At 39.1% G+C, this 17,435-nt stretch overlaps 2 protein-coding genes across 2 annotated transcripts; one reads left to right on the top strand and one right to left on the bottom strand.

Moving 5' to 3' along the window:
- The first annotated feature begins 858 nt into the window (after positions 1–858).
- Positions 859–5,219, top strand: LOC117912644 (probable NEDD8-conjugating enzyme Ubc12-like). Its single transcript, XM_034827333.1, has 6 exons — positions 859–962; positions 2,757–2,870; positions 3,891–3,999; positions 4,209–4,287; positions 4,423–4,539; positions 4,624–5,219. Exons 2-6 carry the CDS (start codon positions 2,762–2,764, stop codon positions 4,759–4,761), a joined length of 552 nt encoding a protein of 183 aa, XP_034683224.1. The 5' UTR covers positions 859–962; positions 2,757–2,761; the 3' UTR covers positions 4,762–5,219.
- An 819-nt stretch (positions 5,220–6,038) lies between these two features.
- On the bottom strand, positions 6,039–17,435 carry LOC117912643. The gene is made up of 4 exons (XM_034827332.1): positions 16,928–17,435; positions 13,264–13,887; positions 12,450–12,625; positions 6,039–6,865 (listed from the first exon to the last, which is right to left on the bottom strand). The coding sequence occupies exons 1-4, from the start codon at positions 17,080–17,082 to the stop codon at positions 6,267–6,269; spliced, it is 1,554 nt and encodes a 517-aa protein (XP_034683223.1). The 5' UTR covers positions 17,083–17,435; the 3' UTR covers positions 6,039–6,266.

Raw genomic sequence — 17,435 nt, 5'->3', positions numbered from 1 at the left:
GGTTTTTCTTATGTGATTTTTCCTAGTAAGGTTTTAATGAGACATATTTTTATGATCATTCAAAGGAGAGTGTTATAAAATATGAAATTTTATCAGATTATGAGAACTTATGGATGATATATATTTCTTTGTGACTCTCTATAAAATGGAGATATCTCTAATGAAAATTTCCAATTCTTTCCCTACATTCTATTTTACTTTTATTTGAATATCTTTGTTTATTCTCTCGTCTTTTCTTCTCTTTATTATTTTATTTTACAACATTTTTAAAATTTTAAAATAAATGAATATAAATATGTTAAAGGAATTTAAGTTATTTTTTTTTATAAAAAAATGATAAATATTATCTTTCATCATACCTATATCAATTATACTTTCAAAATAACTTTAATATGTATATTTTTATAATATTTTTACATATTTTACCGATATTTTATTTTTCATATATGCGTAAAATTCAAATATATTTCAAACCTCGCTCGTAATCATCCTTCTATCATTGATCTCCTTCAATGACCAATTGGATTTGTTTATCAGATTTACTATTTAAAAGGAAATTACATTAGTTTTTAAATAGAATCTTTAAAAGGATATTAAAGGAAATTAAATTTATAATTTTAAAAGGAAATTTAAATTTTAAAAAGAAAGAAAGTTAAAAAGGAAATTAAACAAAATAAATTTTAAATTTTAAATGATATTAGTTTTTAAATAGAAACTTTCCTTTTTAAAAAAAACTTAAATAGATATTTAATTTAAAGTATATAAAATTTTGACCGAAAATATTTATTTTTATAATTATTAATAAAGAAAAGGAAGGCAATGAGAAGCGGGACCACCTCTTGCCATCTGCTCCCGACTCGCCTCTTTTTATCTCAGTGTACTTGCCCACCAGTATACATTATTTTCGTTGGTGGGTCTGATAAAATTTTTCAGTGTTTCTCCTGCGGTATATTCCCAGTCAGGTGAGCCGTTCTTTAATTGTTACTCGATTCGATCAACACTCATGTTCGATTCAGATCATTCAACTATTTCTTTAAATTTCGCTATTTACTTATATAATTTCAATAGCTTGGTGTTTTGGCATCCCAGTTCTTTATTGTTGGATTTGATCAAACACAACAATCAAGGATTTTACTGTCTGTTTGGTTGATGAGAAAACGGAGGAAAAGAAGAGAAAATCAATCTCGAGTAGATCTTTTCTTCTGTGTTTGTTTCCAATAGTTTGAATTTCCTTATAAGGTTTTATATTTGGAGTCACAATTGCTTATAAATTATGATCACCGATCTAAAGTTGTTGAATAGCGGATTCATTTTTGTCCTTTTTAATCCATTGTGCTACCGAGGGATTATGTTATATGCTAAAGTTTTCCAGGGTTTGAATTTTCTTTTTCCCTTTACTATTGTTGGATTGAATGAAATTGTTTTAGTTTGAAATTTCCAGCTTCCAGGGCTGGTACGATATTGCAGTTATTGTTGTGCTAGCGGAAGCTCTGATACCAATTTGTTGTGCTTTAGACTAATCCCACAGGATCTCCAAAAGCATCAAATAATATACAAACTAAACTAGCCCATAATATAAAGAAAAATAGCAAGAGAAATAGACATCCTGTCTTACCTACATCCTCAAGCAATGATGACGAATTCATTAATCTTCAAATCAAAATTACAAAATCAAATTGGGAGAGTTTTCTCCACACAAATTGGCTAAAGCAACTAAGATTGGCTAAAACCACATAGATTGACTAAAATCATTCTAACAACTTTGGCTGAAGTAATTCTCTCACCATTCTGACCAAAGGACTTGGACTTATTTACAGGACGCCAAGCCTCTGATAAAACCAATTCATAATCCTTGTGGAACAAGGACTCCTACATATAACAAATTATCAGATCATAATCGTTATGAGAACAAGGATTTCAAAAATATATCAAACACTTAATTGAGCCAAAAACCAACAGTTATAAGTTATTTATGTAAAAGCTGTGTGAAAAATTGGCAGTATACAGTTTCTCATCTATTGCAAATGCAAATCCGATACAATTACTGTTGGAAATATGAAAGTGTTATTAAGACAGAAATTTTAGTAAGGGAAGTGAAATATCAATTATTCTGAGGTTGAGTTGAAATTGTTTTTGCTCAAAGTATTCTTTCCAGTAATTAATTGAAAAGACCTTTGGCTTGGCAACCAACTGTGAAGCTCAAATGGAGAGTCTTAATTGTTTCAATATTCATGGAAAATTGCTGTGTTATTTGGTTCTTATGTTTGTTTCCTATGTTTGATATCTTGTCACTTGTTTAACCATGACTTCAGTTTGTACGAGCTGTTAGGCAAGTGTCTGTAGTGCTGAATGAATCTGCTGCTGAATAACTAATTTCTTTGTTTCTGCACGTTCGTTTTTATAAGTACATGGTATGCTGTAATGGCAAGAGAATTGGATTAGTTTTTCCCAACATCCTTGATACTTAAGGGCTATAAGTTAACTACAAGCTGATAAATGCTGCATTAGAACAGTTGATTTAGGTTTTTAGTAGAAACTAGAAACCTATTAAAGAAAGGGCAGTACCGTGTTTGTCCATTTGATTGATCTTTTATTGGATTCATTCATATGTATGCAAATCTGAGTTCCTGTTGTTCGGAAATCACTGATGTGTTTCTTTATCTGACAAAAAGTTCTAAAAATGTTTGTGTGGTATTTTCATGGGAAAAAAATCAGTGTTGTATAACTAGCAGGCTAATTATATATTTCTGTTGTAGGAGCTATGATTAAGCTTTTTAAAGTAAAGGAGAGACAGAGAGAAATTGCTGAGAGTGCCAATGGAAGGGCACCCGTTAAGAAGCAAACTGCTGGAGAATTGCGCCTTCATAAAGGTCTCACCTATCTTAGCAATTCAATGGTTATACTTTTTTCCTGTTGTTTATTGCCTATAGCTGGTCATAATGTATTTTACAGTAGTCAGTTTCCTATTGAGCATTGGTTGTCATTTGTCATTTCTATAGTTCGAGTTATTTTGATGTTAAAATGCAAGTAGAGGGAGATGGAGACATAAAAGTACATGGGTAGGATTAGTTAGAAGGTTTCATTGGGTAATGACACTTTCTTTAATGCTTACTTCTAGCTAAGTAGGAGTTTGATTAGGTCTGGGATTGACCCCAAAGTAATTAGCCATAGAGAATCATGAGTTGGTGTTAACTATTCTGTAACTTGTTCTCTTATTAAAGCTTCAAATCTATTCTTGAAATGCCAAAATTGGGTTTTCTAACTGATAGCAAGTGCTGCTTTTATATCAGCTTTAATGGCCTTTATAAAGGCAAGAGGCAGTTTCCATTGACTTACCTTTTGCAGTGCCTAGTTAATTAAACAACATCTATTTTATTAATTCTGACTATGGGATACTCGCATACTCGTTCAAACTTCTGTACTTTTTATTCTTTACTGCTGGAGCTGTTTTATTGATGAGTTTTTGTGTTGCATTTTGTGATGTGGAGAGACAGTGAGTATGATTTAGGCCCTTTGAAGTCTCATTTCAAGATTCAAACTGACCATGAATTTTGCTTTCAAACAGGACCTATGTTATCTGCTTTCTAGGGTTCCACTATATTCATCAACAAAACTGTAGTTTCTTAATTTTCCATGCCACCCTTTCTCTTGAAGCTCAGGATTCATGGGCTAGAAAATGTGTGTAAATAAGGTAGTTAGGTATCTTGGGCAGTTTATCATGCTGTATTTATTTATCTATAAGGTTCTCTGCTGTTTTTTTAGCTTAGGAGTCAACTATCCTGCAACAAAATTATTTCATCTCAACTTGGGCTCTCTATAGTTGTATTTTATATCTTCTGATTCTACCATTTCATCTAGCAAAGAAGGTTCTTGGGGTATGTATCTTGCAGATATCAGTGAGTTGAACCTACCCAAATCATGTTCCATATTATTCTCCAATGGAAAGGATGATCTGATGAACTTTGAAGTTGTAATTCGACCTGATGAAGGATATTATTTGTAAGTAACCTTTCACATGCACCTATGATCTTTGGGGTTTGTTGTGGTATAAGAACTTGCATTACAGCAAATATCAGTTATGCACATTTCCCTTTTTATAAGTAAAATAGGGTTTTCTATTAGGTTTTTGTTTCAAAATTTATTCATGCATTCTTCATTATCAAAAGCACAAATTATTTTGCTGGATGATCTTGGTTTTGCTTCTACAGAGGTGGCACATTTAATTTCTCTTTCCAAGTAAATTCTATCTATCCACATGAAGCTCCGAAAGTCAAGTGCAAGACCAAGGTGGAGAAAGCACAATCTTTAATTTCTTTTGCTTCTGGCTCTGTTTCCCTTTTATCAGTTTCTTGATAGTATTTTTGTCCATATATATGGTGTTGTATAATGGTGTTAAATTCTCATAGTACATCCAACTTGTAGGTCTACCATCCCAACATTGACTTGGAAGGAAATGTTTGCCTCAACATTTTACGAGAAGATTGGAAACCTGTCCTTAATATAAATACGATTATTTATGGATTGTACCATCTTTTCACGGTATTGATTGGTTCTTCTGTAAGTAGGTCACTATAACTTTGTCACCCTCTAATATCGTCCATTCTCTCCATTTTGTTTGTGTAGCAACCAAATCATGAGGATCCCCTCAACCATGAAGCAGCAGCTGTGTTGAGAGATAACCCAAAGTTGTTTGAATCCAATGTAAGAAGGGCTATGGCTGGCGGGTATGTGGGACAGATCTCCTTCCCACGGTGTCTGTAGCTTTGGTTTGCCTGGACTTGGTGCCACTCCATATTGTCATTCCTTGAAGGCCCAGGAGCTGCATCTTGTTTCAAATTACATGTTTTGATTTTCAGGGTGAGGTTAGGGAATTGTAATTCCCAAAAAACCAACAAAGGCCCAGAGGAAGGTGTGTAGGTTACCGTAACATTTGTGGCTCTTGCGACGTTGGCTTGCCATTTCTTTATTTTGATGTGGAACAATACAGACTTATAGCTTGGACGAGGATATACATATATTACATCTTTTGTTTTTCCCCCATTCAACACTTCTCATTGTGGTTGCATCTCGAAGGCCTGCATTGCCATGGATTGGACTCTCGAGATCTTGAAAGGTTGTTTTTTACCTGGAGGAAAAGTGAAATCGTTCTTTCTATTTTCACACAATTGTAACATTTGAGATGAGTCTCTATTTGCACATAAAGTATCATTATTTTGATATCGTGAGATGGTACAACTTAGTTGCTATTAGCCTATCAGTCCTTTGGCTATGGCACAATATTTTCTAATAGCTTCATACCAAAGGGGCGGGATCTATCCGTGTCAAATGCTGTGGGAAGTAAAATCGAATCTCCAGTTTCCTGGACATTTATACTTGCTTATTGAAGTGCATTATCTCATGGTTGGAGGAAAGGAAATTGAGATTGTCCCCATGGTCCCATTTCTAACTGAACCAACTCGACAGCTGAAACACTGCTAGACCAAATCTCATGATGGCTGTATTAGTTATTTGGAAGAGCATAGATTCCACCCCGCCCTCTGTCCATAAGCAAAAGTGCCTCATCTCTCTTGCCGTTAGCTCACTCTGCAAATGAACTCAAAGCCACACCTACTTGCGCAGTTCATGGTTTATTTACTCCCCTTTTGGTCTTTCTGTTTGATTAAACAAACCGGGCCTTTGGGATCTGGGGAATGGACACTGTTCCAAGAACCAAGCTGGCCACCTGGCGGGGTCTTGACATTGTGCGCCCAGACTAATATTCCACTGGCCAAATATTTGACAATCTTTTTCTCTATCATCTTCTCTTGTTGAATCAGTGAAAGGTGTTTGTTCCGGGTACCATGAATCTGGAAGGAGCTTTATGATGTAAAGATATCATGTTCTTTCTTAGGGAAGTGTTTTCTTTCTGAAGGGCATCATCAGGCTTCCAAGTTACATTTGGTTCATTTTTGTTATTGGCAGGCGAGGGATTCAATTTGTTTGCAGTGTGGCAAGGTGGCTGGTGAATTAACTGATCCAGGCACTGAGATCAAAACTTGAAGTAATCAATTGAATACCTCTCAAGCTAATACCACAACTCAAATATTTACCTGATGATTCAGTCTTGGAATTGCCTCAAGAGCACTTAGCATGATAGCTCAAGCTCCCAATGCAAAGTCTAAGAAGGAACCCAAAGCAAGCTCAAATTTGGGTCAAAATCTAATGCTAAAATGATCGAAACAGTATGATTCAGAAAATTTTATACCAGGGAACTAAAATAAGGCTTCTCACATCATCTCTTCCTCTTTCAAACTAGCAATTCTAGCATTTTCTCTGTCCCGCCTGAAAACCACATACAACGGTGTGTAAAACAAGCAACATAAGCCGAATGGAACTGCCATCATTGAAAGAAGACCTCTTGACAAGGCAAAGGCTGCCTGTGCAGACCCTGAAACTGGATCAACAGTCTTTGGATCATAGCCAAACATTTTCTCTGAAAGAATTCCAACCATGGGGGCGGCAAAAGAAGAGAAGGATCCTTCAAAAGCACGATCAAATGCATAGATCATGGTCCGGTGCTTGACAGGGACAACCTCCGCAAACATGGGAGCATTTGCAGCTGTGCCATTCCAGCTGATGGTTAGCCCCATGAGAAAGAGGGTGGTGCCAAAAGTGAACCAGCTGCTCACTGACTGTGGAATCACTGTAAGAAGGAACCATGAAAATGGGATGCCCATGAGAGCACTGAACTGAGCACACATGATACGGCCTGAGTGAGGATAGATTTGTGACATTCGATCTGCAATTAATCCACCAAGGAGGGACCCCATTGCACATCCAATGGCAAAAACACTGAGGAGTGCTGCTGAGCTGTTATGATCAAAACCTGCGAAAAGGGTCACAGAAATCATACCTTTTGCAAGTAGGAGAAAATGAAACGTCCTAGTAAGCAATATTTATTATGGCCTACCAGTTTGAGTTTGAGAAGGGATAGTGTTGAGAGAGAGAAAGAAGAAAGACCTTAATTCTCATTAATATCATCATCTACTTACAATTGAGAAATATATATATATACAAGGCTAGGAGTCCTAACTACCATACATGTATCCTATATTAACAAGGAAAGGTTATACACTATAAATACGTTATATTCAACACTCCCCCTCAAGCTGGAGCATATACGTCATATGCACCAAGCTTGTTACAAATATATTTAATCCTAGGACCTCTGAGAGATTTAGTGAAGATGTCAGCTAGTTGATCATTTGAATTAACAAAACTTGTAGCAACACATCCTGATGCGATCTTCTCTCTAATGAAATGACAGTTAACTTCAATATGTTTGGTCCTTTCATGAAAGACTGGATTGGATGCAATATGTAATGCGGCCTGGTTATCACATATGAGTTTCATTGTTCATCCTTTCCAAATCTCAACTCTCGAAGAAGATGTCTCAACCATATGAGTTCACATGTTGCCAAAGCCATAGCTCGATACTCGGCTTCAGCGCTAGATCTGGCCACTACATCTTGTTTCTTACTCTTCCAAGATATTAGATTACCTCCAATAAAAACACAGTACCCTGAAGTGGAACGTCTATCTGTGGGTGAGCCAGCCCAATCTGCATCTGTGTAACCAACAACCTGAGTATGACCTCTGTTCTCGTACAACACACCTTGGCCTGGTGTACTTTTGATATATCGAAGAATGCGGATTACAGCATCCCAATGGCTATCACATGGTGACTGTAGGAATTGACTAACAACACTCACAGGAAAAGAAATGTCTGGACGAGTAATGGTGAGATAGTTCAATTTACCTACAAGCCGTCGATATCTCCCGGGGTCTCCTAAAGGCTCCCCCTGTCCTGGTACAAGTTTGACATTCGGATCCATAGGTGTGTCTACCGGTTTACAGTCTAACATACCGGTTTCTTCCAGGATGTCTAAAGCATACTTCCTTTGGGAAAGGACCACAGCAGAACTGGATTGAGCTATCTCAATTCCCAAGAAATACTTGAGTTTCCCCAAGTCTTTGGTCTGAAAGTGGGTAAAAAGGTGTTGCTTTAGTTTCTGAATACCATCCTGATCACTGCCTGTAATGACGATGTCGTCCACATAAACAACCAATAAATACACTGCCCCAAAGAGTTATGATGATAGAAAACTGAATGGTCTGCTGTACTGCGAAGCATGCCAAACTCTTGAACAACAGAACTAAAACGGCTAAACCATGCTCAGGAGATTGTTTCAAGCCATATAGAGAACGGCGTAACCTGCATACTAAACCAGACTCCCCCTGAGCAACAAAACCAGGAGGTTGCTCCATATAAACTTCCTCGGCAAGATCACCATGAAGGAAGGCATTTTTAATATCCAATTGATAAAGAGGCCAAGAACACATGGCAGCCATGGAGAGAAGCAACGGACAGAAGTAATCTTGGCAACCGGAGAGAATGTGTCACCATAATCAAAACCATAAACCTGAGTATAGCCTTTAGCAACTAAGCGGGCCTTAAGGCGATCAACCTGACCATCAGGACCAACCTTAACTGCGTAGACCCAACGACAGCCAACGGTAGATTTACCAGAGGGTAAAACAACAAGATCCCAAGTGCCATTAGAGTGCAGAGCAGCCATTTCATCCACCATTGCTGTCGCCAGCCTGGATGGGAAAGAGCTTCATGGGTGCTCTTTGGAAGAGAAACAGAGGATATAGCAGAAACAAAAGCAGAATAGGGTGAAGATAATCGATGATAACTCAAAAAATTGTAAATAGGATGAGGATTACGAGTAGAGCGAGTACCTTTCCGAACAGCAATGGGTAAGTCATTAGGAGAAGGCAGAGCCGGGGTAGGTGAAGCCGAAGGGATAGGAAGTGAGTCAGCAGGTGCCTCAGCAAAAGGGAGAGGAGCAACGACACGAGGGCACGATGATAAACCTGAAGTGGTCGAGGAGGCATAGCATCAGGTGGGGAGACAATGGGAATAGGCAAGACTTAGAAACAGGAAGAGACTCAGAAGTGGTGGAAAAGAATGGTGAGTCCTCAAAGAAGGTGACATCAGCGGAGATAAAGTATCGATGAGTCTCAAGGGAATAACAACGATAACCCTTCTGAAGTCTGGAGTATCCCAAGAAAGACACTTCATGGCTTTGGCGGAAAGCTTGTCCTGTCCAGGAGTGAGAATATGAACAAAGCAAGTACAACCAAAGACACGAGGAGGAAGGAAATAAAGTGGTTGGTCAGGGAAGAGAAGGGAGTGAGGAATCTGATCATGTAAGACAGAGGAGGGCATACGATTAATCAAATAACAAGCGGTAAGAACAGCGTCCCCCCAAAAACGAAAAGGAACATTGCTATGGAGGAGGAGAGTACGAGCTGTCTCAACAAGATGTCGATTCTTGCGTTCAGCTACCCCATTTTGTTGAGGAGTATGAGCACAAGAAGACTGATGAAGAATCCCATGATGAGACATAAACGAAGTAAATGGGGCTGAAAAATATTCCCTGGCATTGTCACTGCGTAACACACGAATAGAAATATTGAACTGGGTTTGGATTTCAGCATAAAATTTCTGGAAAATAGAGAATAACTCAGCTCGATTTTTCATTAAAAATAACCAAGTACATCGAGAATAATCATCAATGAAAGTGACAAAATACTGAAATCCTAAAGTAGACGCAGTCCGACAAGGACCCCAAACATCAGTGTGGACAAGCTCAAAAGGAGACTTTGCCCAATTATTCAAACGCTTTGGGAACGAGATACGAGTATGTTTCCCAAGCTGACATGACTCACACGGAAGCGACGATAAAGTGGAAAAACGAGGGACCATCTTCTGGAACTTGGAGAGACTAAGGTGGCCCAGACGATTGTGAATGAGGAGAGGAGCATCAGTGGAAATGCAAACTGCAGGAGATGAATCCGAGGTGAGGTGATAGAGGCCTTGAGACTCACGTCCTATGCCAATCGTCTTCCCCGTACTCCGGTCCTGCAAGGTCACAAATTTATCAGAAAAGGTAATAGAGCAATTAAGAGTACGAGTGATTTTGCTGATGGAAATAAGATTAAAAGGACACTCAGGAGTATAAAGGACAGAAGTGAGAGGTAGAGAAGGCAGAGGAAGGGCCAAACCAATACCTTTAGCCACAGTTTGAGAACCATTAGCTAAGGTAACATTAGGTAAAGCAGAGGTAGTAGTAATAGAGGAGAAAAGATCCTTATTACCAGATAAGTGATCAGAAGCTCCAGAATCTAGAATCCAGGGTCCAAGAGAAGATGTGTGGGTAAGGCAGGCAGAGGCATTACCAGGCTGGGCAACAGAGGCAACAGAAGCCTGAGATGCGGAAGAGCTCGGAGCTTGAGGCAGCGGAGAATCAGAGGACTGGGCCACATGGGCAGTGCGAGGAGGTCGTCCATGTAACTGATAGCAACGATCGCGAGTGTGGCCAAGTTTATTGCAATAGGTGCAATGAGGACGTTGACCTCTACCTCGGGTACCACTACGGCCTCCTGGAGAGTTAGTTTGAGAAACTAACATAGAAGAATCTGAAGTGCTATCAAATGGCAAAGTCTGAGTGGAGGAGATACGGAGGAGGCGAGCAAACACATCATCCAAGGACGGAACTGATGAACTACCAAGAATCTGATCGCGGACAGGCTCAAGATCCGGACGGAGGCCAATAAGAGTAAGAACCATGAAGAACTTGTCAAGCTGTGTTTGTTGAGCCCCAACATCAGGAGTAAGAGGCATCACAGTCAAGAACTCCTCCTTAAGAGAGGCAATCTGGCCAATATAAGTAGATAGATCCAAGTCCTGTTGGCTGAGATGGACAATAGCAGAAGCCACCTTATAAAGACGCTGGATATCATTCGTATATAATCCTTTGGCCTGAGTCCAAAATTTAAAACAAGTTTTGTAGGCCCGAAGATGAAGAAGAATCTTGGGATCAACCGATTGCCATAATACTCTACATAACTGTGCATCTATCTTCCTCCACTGTACGCGGTCAACCTCAGGGATATCTGCCTCCTATGTAATCAAGTGATCCTCATATCCTTGACCCATAAACCAAAGTTCAACAGAGGCAGACCAGGAAAGATAATTGTCACTGCCAACCAATTTCTCCGAAGTAATCATAGGAGATCCAGATATAACAGCGGAAAAAATGGATTTTTAGTAGTCATATCTACTTATCTGGAGAATGAAGTATGTTTGGATCGAAGAGAGCCCTAATACGGCTTCAGATTGCGGCGTGGCACCACCGAAAAAGGGAGATGGCCTCAGATCGCGGCGTGGTACCACCAGAAAGGTAGAAGAACACTTCCCAAGGCACGTGCAGGGATTAGAGTGGAGAAAAAGTAGTCGGAGCTTCGCCGGAAAGACTGTTTGGAGGGCCGACGGAGACAAAAATCCCCAAAAGAGGTACGTGCAGGGCTCGAATGGGAGAACCAGGGAGGTAGGGAGGCTGGTCGGCGTCAGGCGAGGCTGCTGGAGGAGGCGCGTCGCCGGAAAATCCCTCACGCGCCCTCACGCGCCGGCGCGTGAGATGCAGCCGCCGGACGGAAACGTGCGCGTGGGCGGCGCGTGGATGCTTTTTTGGTGCCGGTGCCTTCACAAAAGTTGTAGATCTCCTCCAGGCGCTCCTTCTGGTATGGTCGGTGTCGGAAAATACGTCGCCGGAAAAATTCGCCGGCGGTGAGTAGTTTCTGTCGACGATCCGAATGACCGGAAAGTATTGGGAGATGGGGAAGGTGACCGGAATGAAACACGGTCACCGGAAGGTTTCCCGGAGTTGATGACACGGGAAACAGGAAAGAATTAGGTTTTCTTCCTTGGCTCTGATACCATGTTGAGAGAGAGAAAGAAGAAAGACCTTAATTCTCATTAATGTCATCATCTACTTACAATTGAGAAATATATATATATACAAGGCTAGGAATCCTAACTACCATACATGTATCCTATATTAACAAGGAAAGGTTATACACTATAAATACGTTATATTCAACAGATAGAAATAGGGGAAGGTGTTTGCAAAAACATAAATAATCCTTCTTTCTTTCAGGCATTATCGGGATCCAGTATCTTGGAAATTGTGATGTCTATTATGGTATTATCTGAACCATACGGGTAAGTCCGTTATTTTGCAATTTATAAGAAAATTAGAAGCAAACAGTAAATGGTTCTCACAATATCCACAATTCCAATTCATCAGGCTCTTGAAGTGCGGACCCTAAATCAAGTAAGTGCTATATTGCATGATCCTTCTAGTGTCATTTTATTTTCATATGACGTCCCCTCTAATTTAAATATATTTTTTTGATAGGCAAATCAAGTGAGTATATGATGTAAAAAGCACCAAAATACAGAGGTTCTAAACAACGGCACCAAAAGACACGGCCAACCCTCAAAGTTAAATTTATCATGCACTTGATAAACTTAGGAATATTCTTGAATTTGCGCTCACCAATTAGTTCAAACCACATGGTGAAGAAAACCATGGCAGTCCATGGTAGTGAACCAACAACACCCTGCAAGACAATGATCTGAAATGTTTGCACTTTTATAACAGCTTTCATGGCTGTCCAAGACTCCAGCCAAACTGACACTGAACTGCCTTTGCTTTTATCTAACAAACTTTTCCTGCAACAGGATAGGGCCAAATCAACAAACACTGACATAAGCCAGCAAGTATGTCATTTAACATGCTGTTTCTATGTTCTGTCACCAAGGCTCATCAATCTAAGAATGATGATGAAAAAGGATAAGGTTAATGAATGCAAATGAAAATGGGGATAACGAAACAAAATATGAATCTAAAGGCATCATCCCTTTGGTTGTTGGAAACTGTAAGGAAGAAGTAAGAGAAAGAAAAAAAGAAAGGAGGGAAAAAAAAGGAAGGAAAGCAAGAACAGGTTCAGTTCAATAAATTGTTACTTCATTCTTTCTCCTATTTTATTTGCCTTTCAAATAGAGATGAAGAGCTCAAAAGTGGATAAATTTTCAAATAATTTACTCTGTTTCGATTTTTTCCATTTGTGTTTTCTATGACAACCAAACACGAGAATTGAGATTCCTTTATATTGTGTCTCACTTTCCTTGGAATGTTCCAACATCCAAACAAAGAATTCATACGCCACATAGTATAACTTTGTATGTTCAATATAGCCAAAGCCAGTCATTTCTTCAGGAAGTTCAAAAAGGGAAATTAATGGATGCAGGGCACAGAAAGAAGCTGAAACAATGACGAATCTAAAGAAACTCAAAGAAGCAATCAGTACCTGTCAGAGTTCTCACCACTATCATGTGTAATGTTAATTGTTCTTCTTGGGTCAACCACATACTGAAAAACAAGAAACCCAATTAATGAACTCAGTGTTGCCATCATAATGAAGGCACAACGCCATCCAGGTATGCCCCAGAATTGATGACCAGCCATAACTGTTGCCAAAACTCCACCTCCTATGCCCCCTAAAGAACCGATAAGGTTTAGAAACCCAAATCCAGTCCCCCTCACACTATCCTTATAGCTATCAGCTATGAAAGATTGGAGTGCCGGTATCACAATTGCCAGTCCAAAGCCATTTACTGCTCTCCAGAATGCAACTTGCATGAACTGCTGGCTTGCACCCACTGCAGCTGTTGATATAGCCCAGCAAACAGTGCCCATTGCAAGAACAGTAGGGCGGTCATGGCTGATAACTAGAACACCTGCCAAGGGTGATGCGAGTCCCTGCACAAAGTTACGTATGAATGTGAGATATCCCAATTCAGATGGCCCAGCGCTGAAAGCTTCACTGACTTCTTTATAAACAGCTGGAAGGAGATTTTCATCAGCTCGCTCCATTATAGAGGCCAGGTTGATAAGAAAGAGAGAGAGAGAAATCCCAAAAATCTTTCTTGTTCTGTAATAAGCCAACAGATATTATGAGGACAGAGAAGACAATCAATGCACAGAGCAAAATTTTTATTACCAAAGCAACTAAATGGAAGGAAGAAAAAAGGCACAGCATACACATCTCTTTTCATGAGACTGTTTTTTATGTGAGTGCAGAAACACAAGAACGCATTGTATTTATAAACTAAACATTCTAGAATGGAATAAGCATTAAGATTAAAGGTATTGACATCTTAAATTTCAGAATTACCATCTTTGGACAAACAGCTAAATAAATAAGTTTTAAAACAAAAATATTTATCTGCTACTGCATGTTGTAAACAGTCTGGGGCAGAGTAAGTATCATTGTAGAAGTAATTGACATCTTAGATTTCAAGGATTTATCCTCTCCGTCCAGCAGTTATTTTATTTTTTATTTTTTATTGTTATTTTATTTTATTTTTGTGTCAAACTGCTATTTTTGTTGCCCATAAGAACTTGCTTTGATCTGTCCCAGTGCTGAATGCTACACAGAACAATTTGTGATTCATGTAGGGCCTGTCAGTAGTCCCTTAGACCTCTTTGTGGTGACCCATTACTTTTTTTCTTACCTGGATCTTGTTTAGTAGAGATTTATTTATCCCATTTTGTTCTAATTAGACTACCATTGGACTATCATTGAATTAATTTTAGTTTCACGATGTTTTTGAAAGCATTATAAACTTATAGTGGAGGAGTTCTCCTTTCCAAAATCCCTCAGGATTATTTTCTTTAGGTACATTAGATTCCTTTTCCCACATTACCTGTCAAGATTTTGGTGTTTTTGCATCATGGTGTTCTATTTTTTAACATTTTCATTTTATTGTTTATTCAAAGTCCAGCTCTCTGCCTTTTCATATCCCTAATAGTGATCAGGAAACAACACTAATAAATAAGTTAGGTTATGAGAATTTGGAACAGGTTCAGTAGGCAAAGTTGTTTAGTCATGAAACAAAATGCAATTTCAATGTAAGAACAGATAGAGGGATTCCTCATATGCCAATTAAGGTAGATAACAAGCTGGGAACTCTGGAGTCGAAGGGTTGGCTATACTCAATGCAGCCCTGCTTTATTATTATTATTATTTTTTTGATAAGTAAAAGAGAGATAAAATTGTATTGAAAAGAGCAGCCAGAACAGCAAATCAAAGTGTACGAAGTAGAAACACCTCCCCCTTCCCTTGCTGGAACAAATAGCTGTCAAACACGGAGGAGCAAGAGAAGCCCCACCCTCAACGAGAACCCACCCAATCAATGAAACCAACTAAAGTTGAAGGACCATCTTTTATGAACAATTTTGTCTCCGACCAAAGAAAGAAAACAAAAGAACTCTTAAGTCATTGGATTGACGTCATCTTCAACACAATTCTATTCCTTGCCTTCCAAACCATCCAAAAAATACATAAGGGGTTTGCTCTCCAAACTTCCTTTCTCTTTTTTCCCACAAATGACTCGTCCCAGCCCAAAAGCGTCGCCTTAATTGTGGCTGGCAGCACCCACTGCACCCCAAAAAGAGAGAAAAACAACACCCATAAAGTCCTTGTCTTGGCACAATGAAGGATCATGTGGTCTATCGATTCTTCATGCATTTGGCAAAGGTAACATCTATTCGCTAAAGACCATCCTCTTTTCTAAAGTTGGTTCAAAGTGAGAGCTTTTCCTCACGTTGCTTTCCACCCAAAAAAACTCACTTTGGGCTGCACACAGGCTTTCCAAATAACATTCGATGGAAAAGAGACTGGAGAGCTTGAAACTAAGGCTTTGTAGAGATACTTAACGGAAAACTTCCCACATTTAGTCTCTATCCAAAGCACCCTATCTTCCACATCCCACTGGACACTCTTCCCATTGAGGCCTAATAAAAACTTGTGCACCTCATCCACCTCCTAATCATTGAAAGATCTTGAGAAACGCAGACTCCAACTCCCTCCTCCCTCGGTGGAACTCCACACATCTTTCACCCAAGCATCATTGGAAATAGCTAGAGAAAATAAAGTAGGAAATGAAACACGAAAAGGTGCAGCCCCACACCATCTATCTTTCCAAAATTTCACCCTTTGACCATTACCCACCACAAAAGAGCGCCTACTACTTACAACATCCACTCCCTCCTAACTGCTTTCCACAACTCCATGCCATACCCATCCCTCACTTCCTTGGAACACTAATTGATTACACCAGATCCGAAAAATATCTCCTCTTTGAGTTGCGATGAGTCTTCAATTTGAATGCTTTGCTACTTTGTGGAGTGTGGGAGAAACTAGGATTATAATCAGGATAGTGATTGGGATAGTCCCATACAAGGAGAAACATCCACTGGAAGCATCTTGAACATCAACAGCATATGTTTAAAGTTAGGCCAAGACCAAAGTTCAGCTAAAAGATCCAGGATTTTTAGCAAGGCTATACTGGTGAAAGTTTCTATGTGAAGGATGCCTTTTGTTTCTCAACTTTACAAAATTTCCTCATTTCAATAGGTAATCTACTACTATGACTTCTTTCCATTGCAATCAAGCTCACTTAGACTTTTACCAATTACCGGTTATGCTAGTCTCACACACTTCTGTATTTTGAAAGAAAAGTTTGAATCTTATTTACCATTAAGGATATGCAGAAGAATACAGAGATAGCAGTCCAATTGAAAGCCCATAAGTGATGAGCAGAAACATTTAATGCATAGCATGGTTACTTCTAATACAGTTAACATAATCGCCCAAATAACAAACAAAGCCACTCTTCCTTTACACTCACTCTATCAAAACCAAAACGATATCATTTGTATACCTATTAACTCTAGGTTTGGCTGCCGAAAAAACACATTCAAAATTCTAATCCATTTTCTTTTCCCACCGTTTCTCAATAATCAAAGGAAAGGAAACTTACGAACTTAACCACCACAAAATCCTCCCCGGAAAAGCATAAAATAATCAATCAAACAGTTGAAGTAAATGGCTAAATTAAATCAAAACGAAACTAACAATGTCTTATAAATCAAGAAGAAGAAGAAGATGAAAGAAGAATGGAACTTACTTCATGGCTGCCAAGTGCGTGGGAAACAGAGGCTTAGATCGAAGAAGAGGACGAAATCTGAATCTCAAGCTCCTACAAACGCCCATATATAAAGAATTGACGGCGGCAAACCCGAAACACCTCTCTTCCTTGTATGCCGTATCTAGGGCTTCCATTCACCATATTGATATACATGCTGCTCACCACTTGCCGATAAACAACCATATTCAACAATTATTATTTTTTAATCAATATCTCATCATCATCGTAGAAAAAAACAACGTAGAAAAATCAAAATTCATTCTCTCTCTCTATCTAAAACGTTGAAAGAACAGAACAAGTCATGGCATCCATGGAAGTCGTTTTCAAAATGCGAGCGCGCCACGTTCTTGGTGGCGTTTGGCTGAGAGGTATCTGGTGACGATGGTGATGATCGATCATGAATGTGAGCTTGGATCTGCAACGGGCGTTTGGGGTCAAAGTCAATATCATCCCAACAACCGGGAAAATGCGGAACCTGTTGGAGAGG

This window comes from Vitis riparia, chromosome 4 (assembly GCF_004353265.1).
Source record: "Vitis riparia cultivar Riparia Gloire de Montpellier isolate 1030 chromosome 4, EGFV_Vit.rip_1.0, whole genome shotgun sequence".
NCBI classification, from domain to species: domain Eukaryota; kingdom Viridiplantae; phylum Streptophyta; class Magnoliopsida; order Vitales; family Vitaceae; genus Vitis; species Vitis riparia.
Note: the sequence above shows the minus strand (reverse complement) of the source record. Positions and strands in the feature narration are given on the sequence as shown.

Excerpts from the sequence above, each read along its gene's own strand:
- LOC117912643 (XM_034827332.1), bottom strand. The coding sequence starts at position 17,082 with ATGGAAGCCCTAGATACGGCATACAAGGAAGAGAGGTGTTTCGGGTTT. Across the intron at positions 13,888-16,927 it reads ACGCACTTGGCAGCCATGAA|AACAAGAAAGATTTTTGGGA; the intron begins GTAAGTTCCATT and ends GGCTTATTACAG. Across the intron at positions 6,866-12,449 it reads CATGTGGTTTGAACTAATTG|GTTTTGATCATAACAGCTCA; the intron begins GTGAGCGCAAAT and ends CCCTTTTCGCAG.
- LOC117912644 (XM_034827333.1), top strand. The coding sequence starts at position 2,762 with ATGATTAAGCTTTTTAAAGTAAAGGAGAGACAGAGAGAAATTGCTGAG. Across the intron at positions 4,288-4,422 it reads AAGTCAAGTGCAAGACCAAG|GTCTACCATCCCAACATTGA; the intron begins GTGGAGAAAGCA and ends TCCAACTTGTAG. Across the intron at positions 4,540-4,623 it reads GATTGTACCATCTTTTCACG|CAACCAAATCATGAGGATCC; the intron begins GTATTGATTGGT and ends TTGTTTGTGTAG.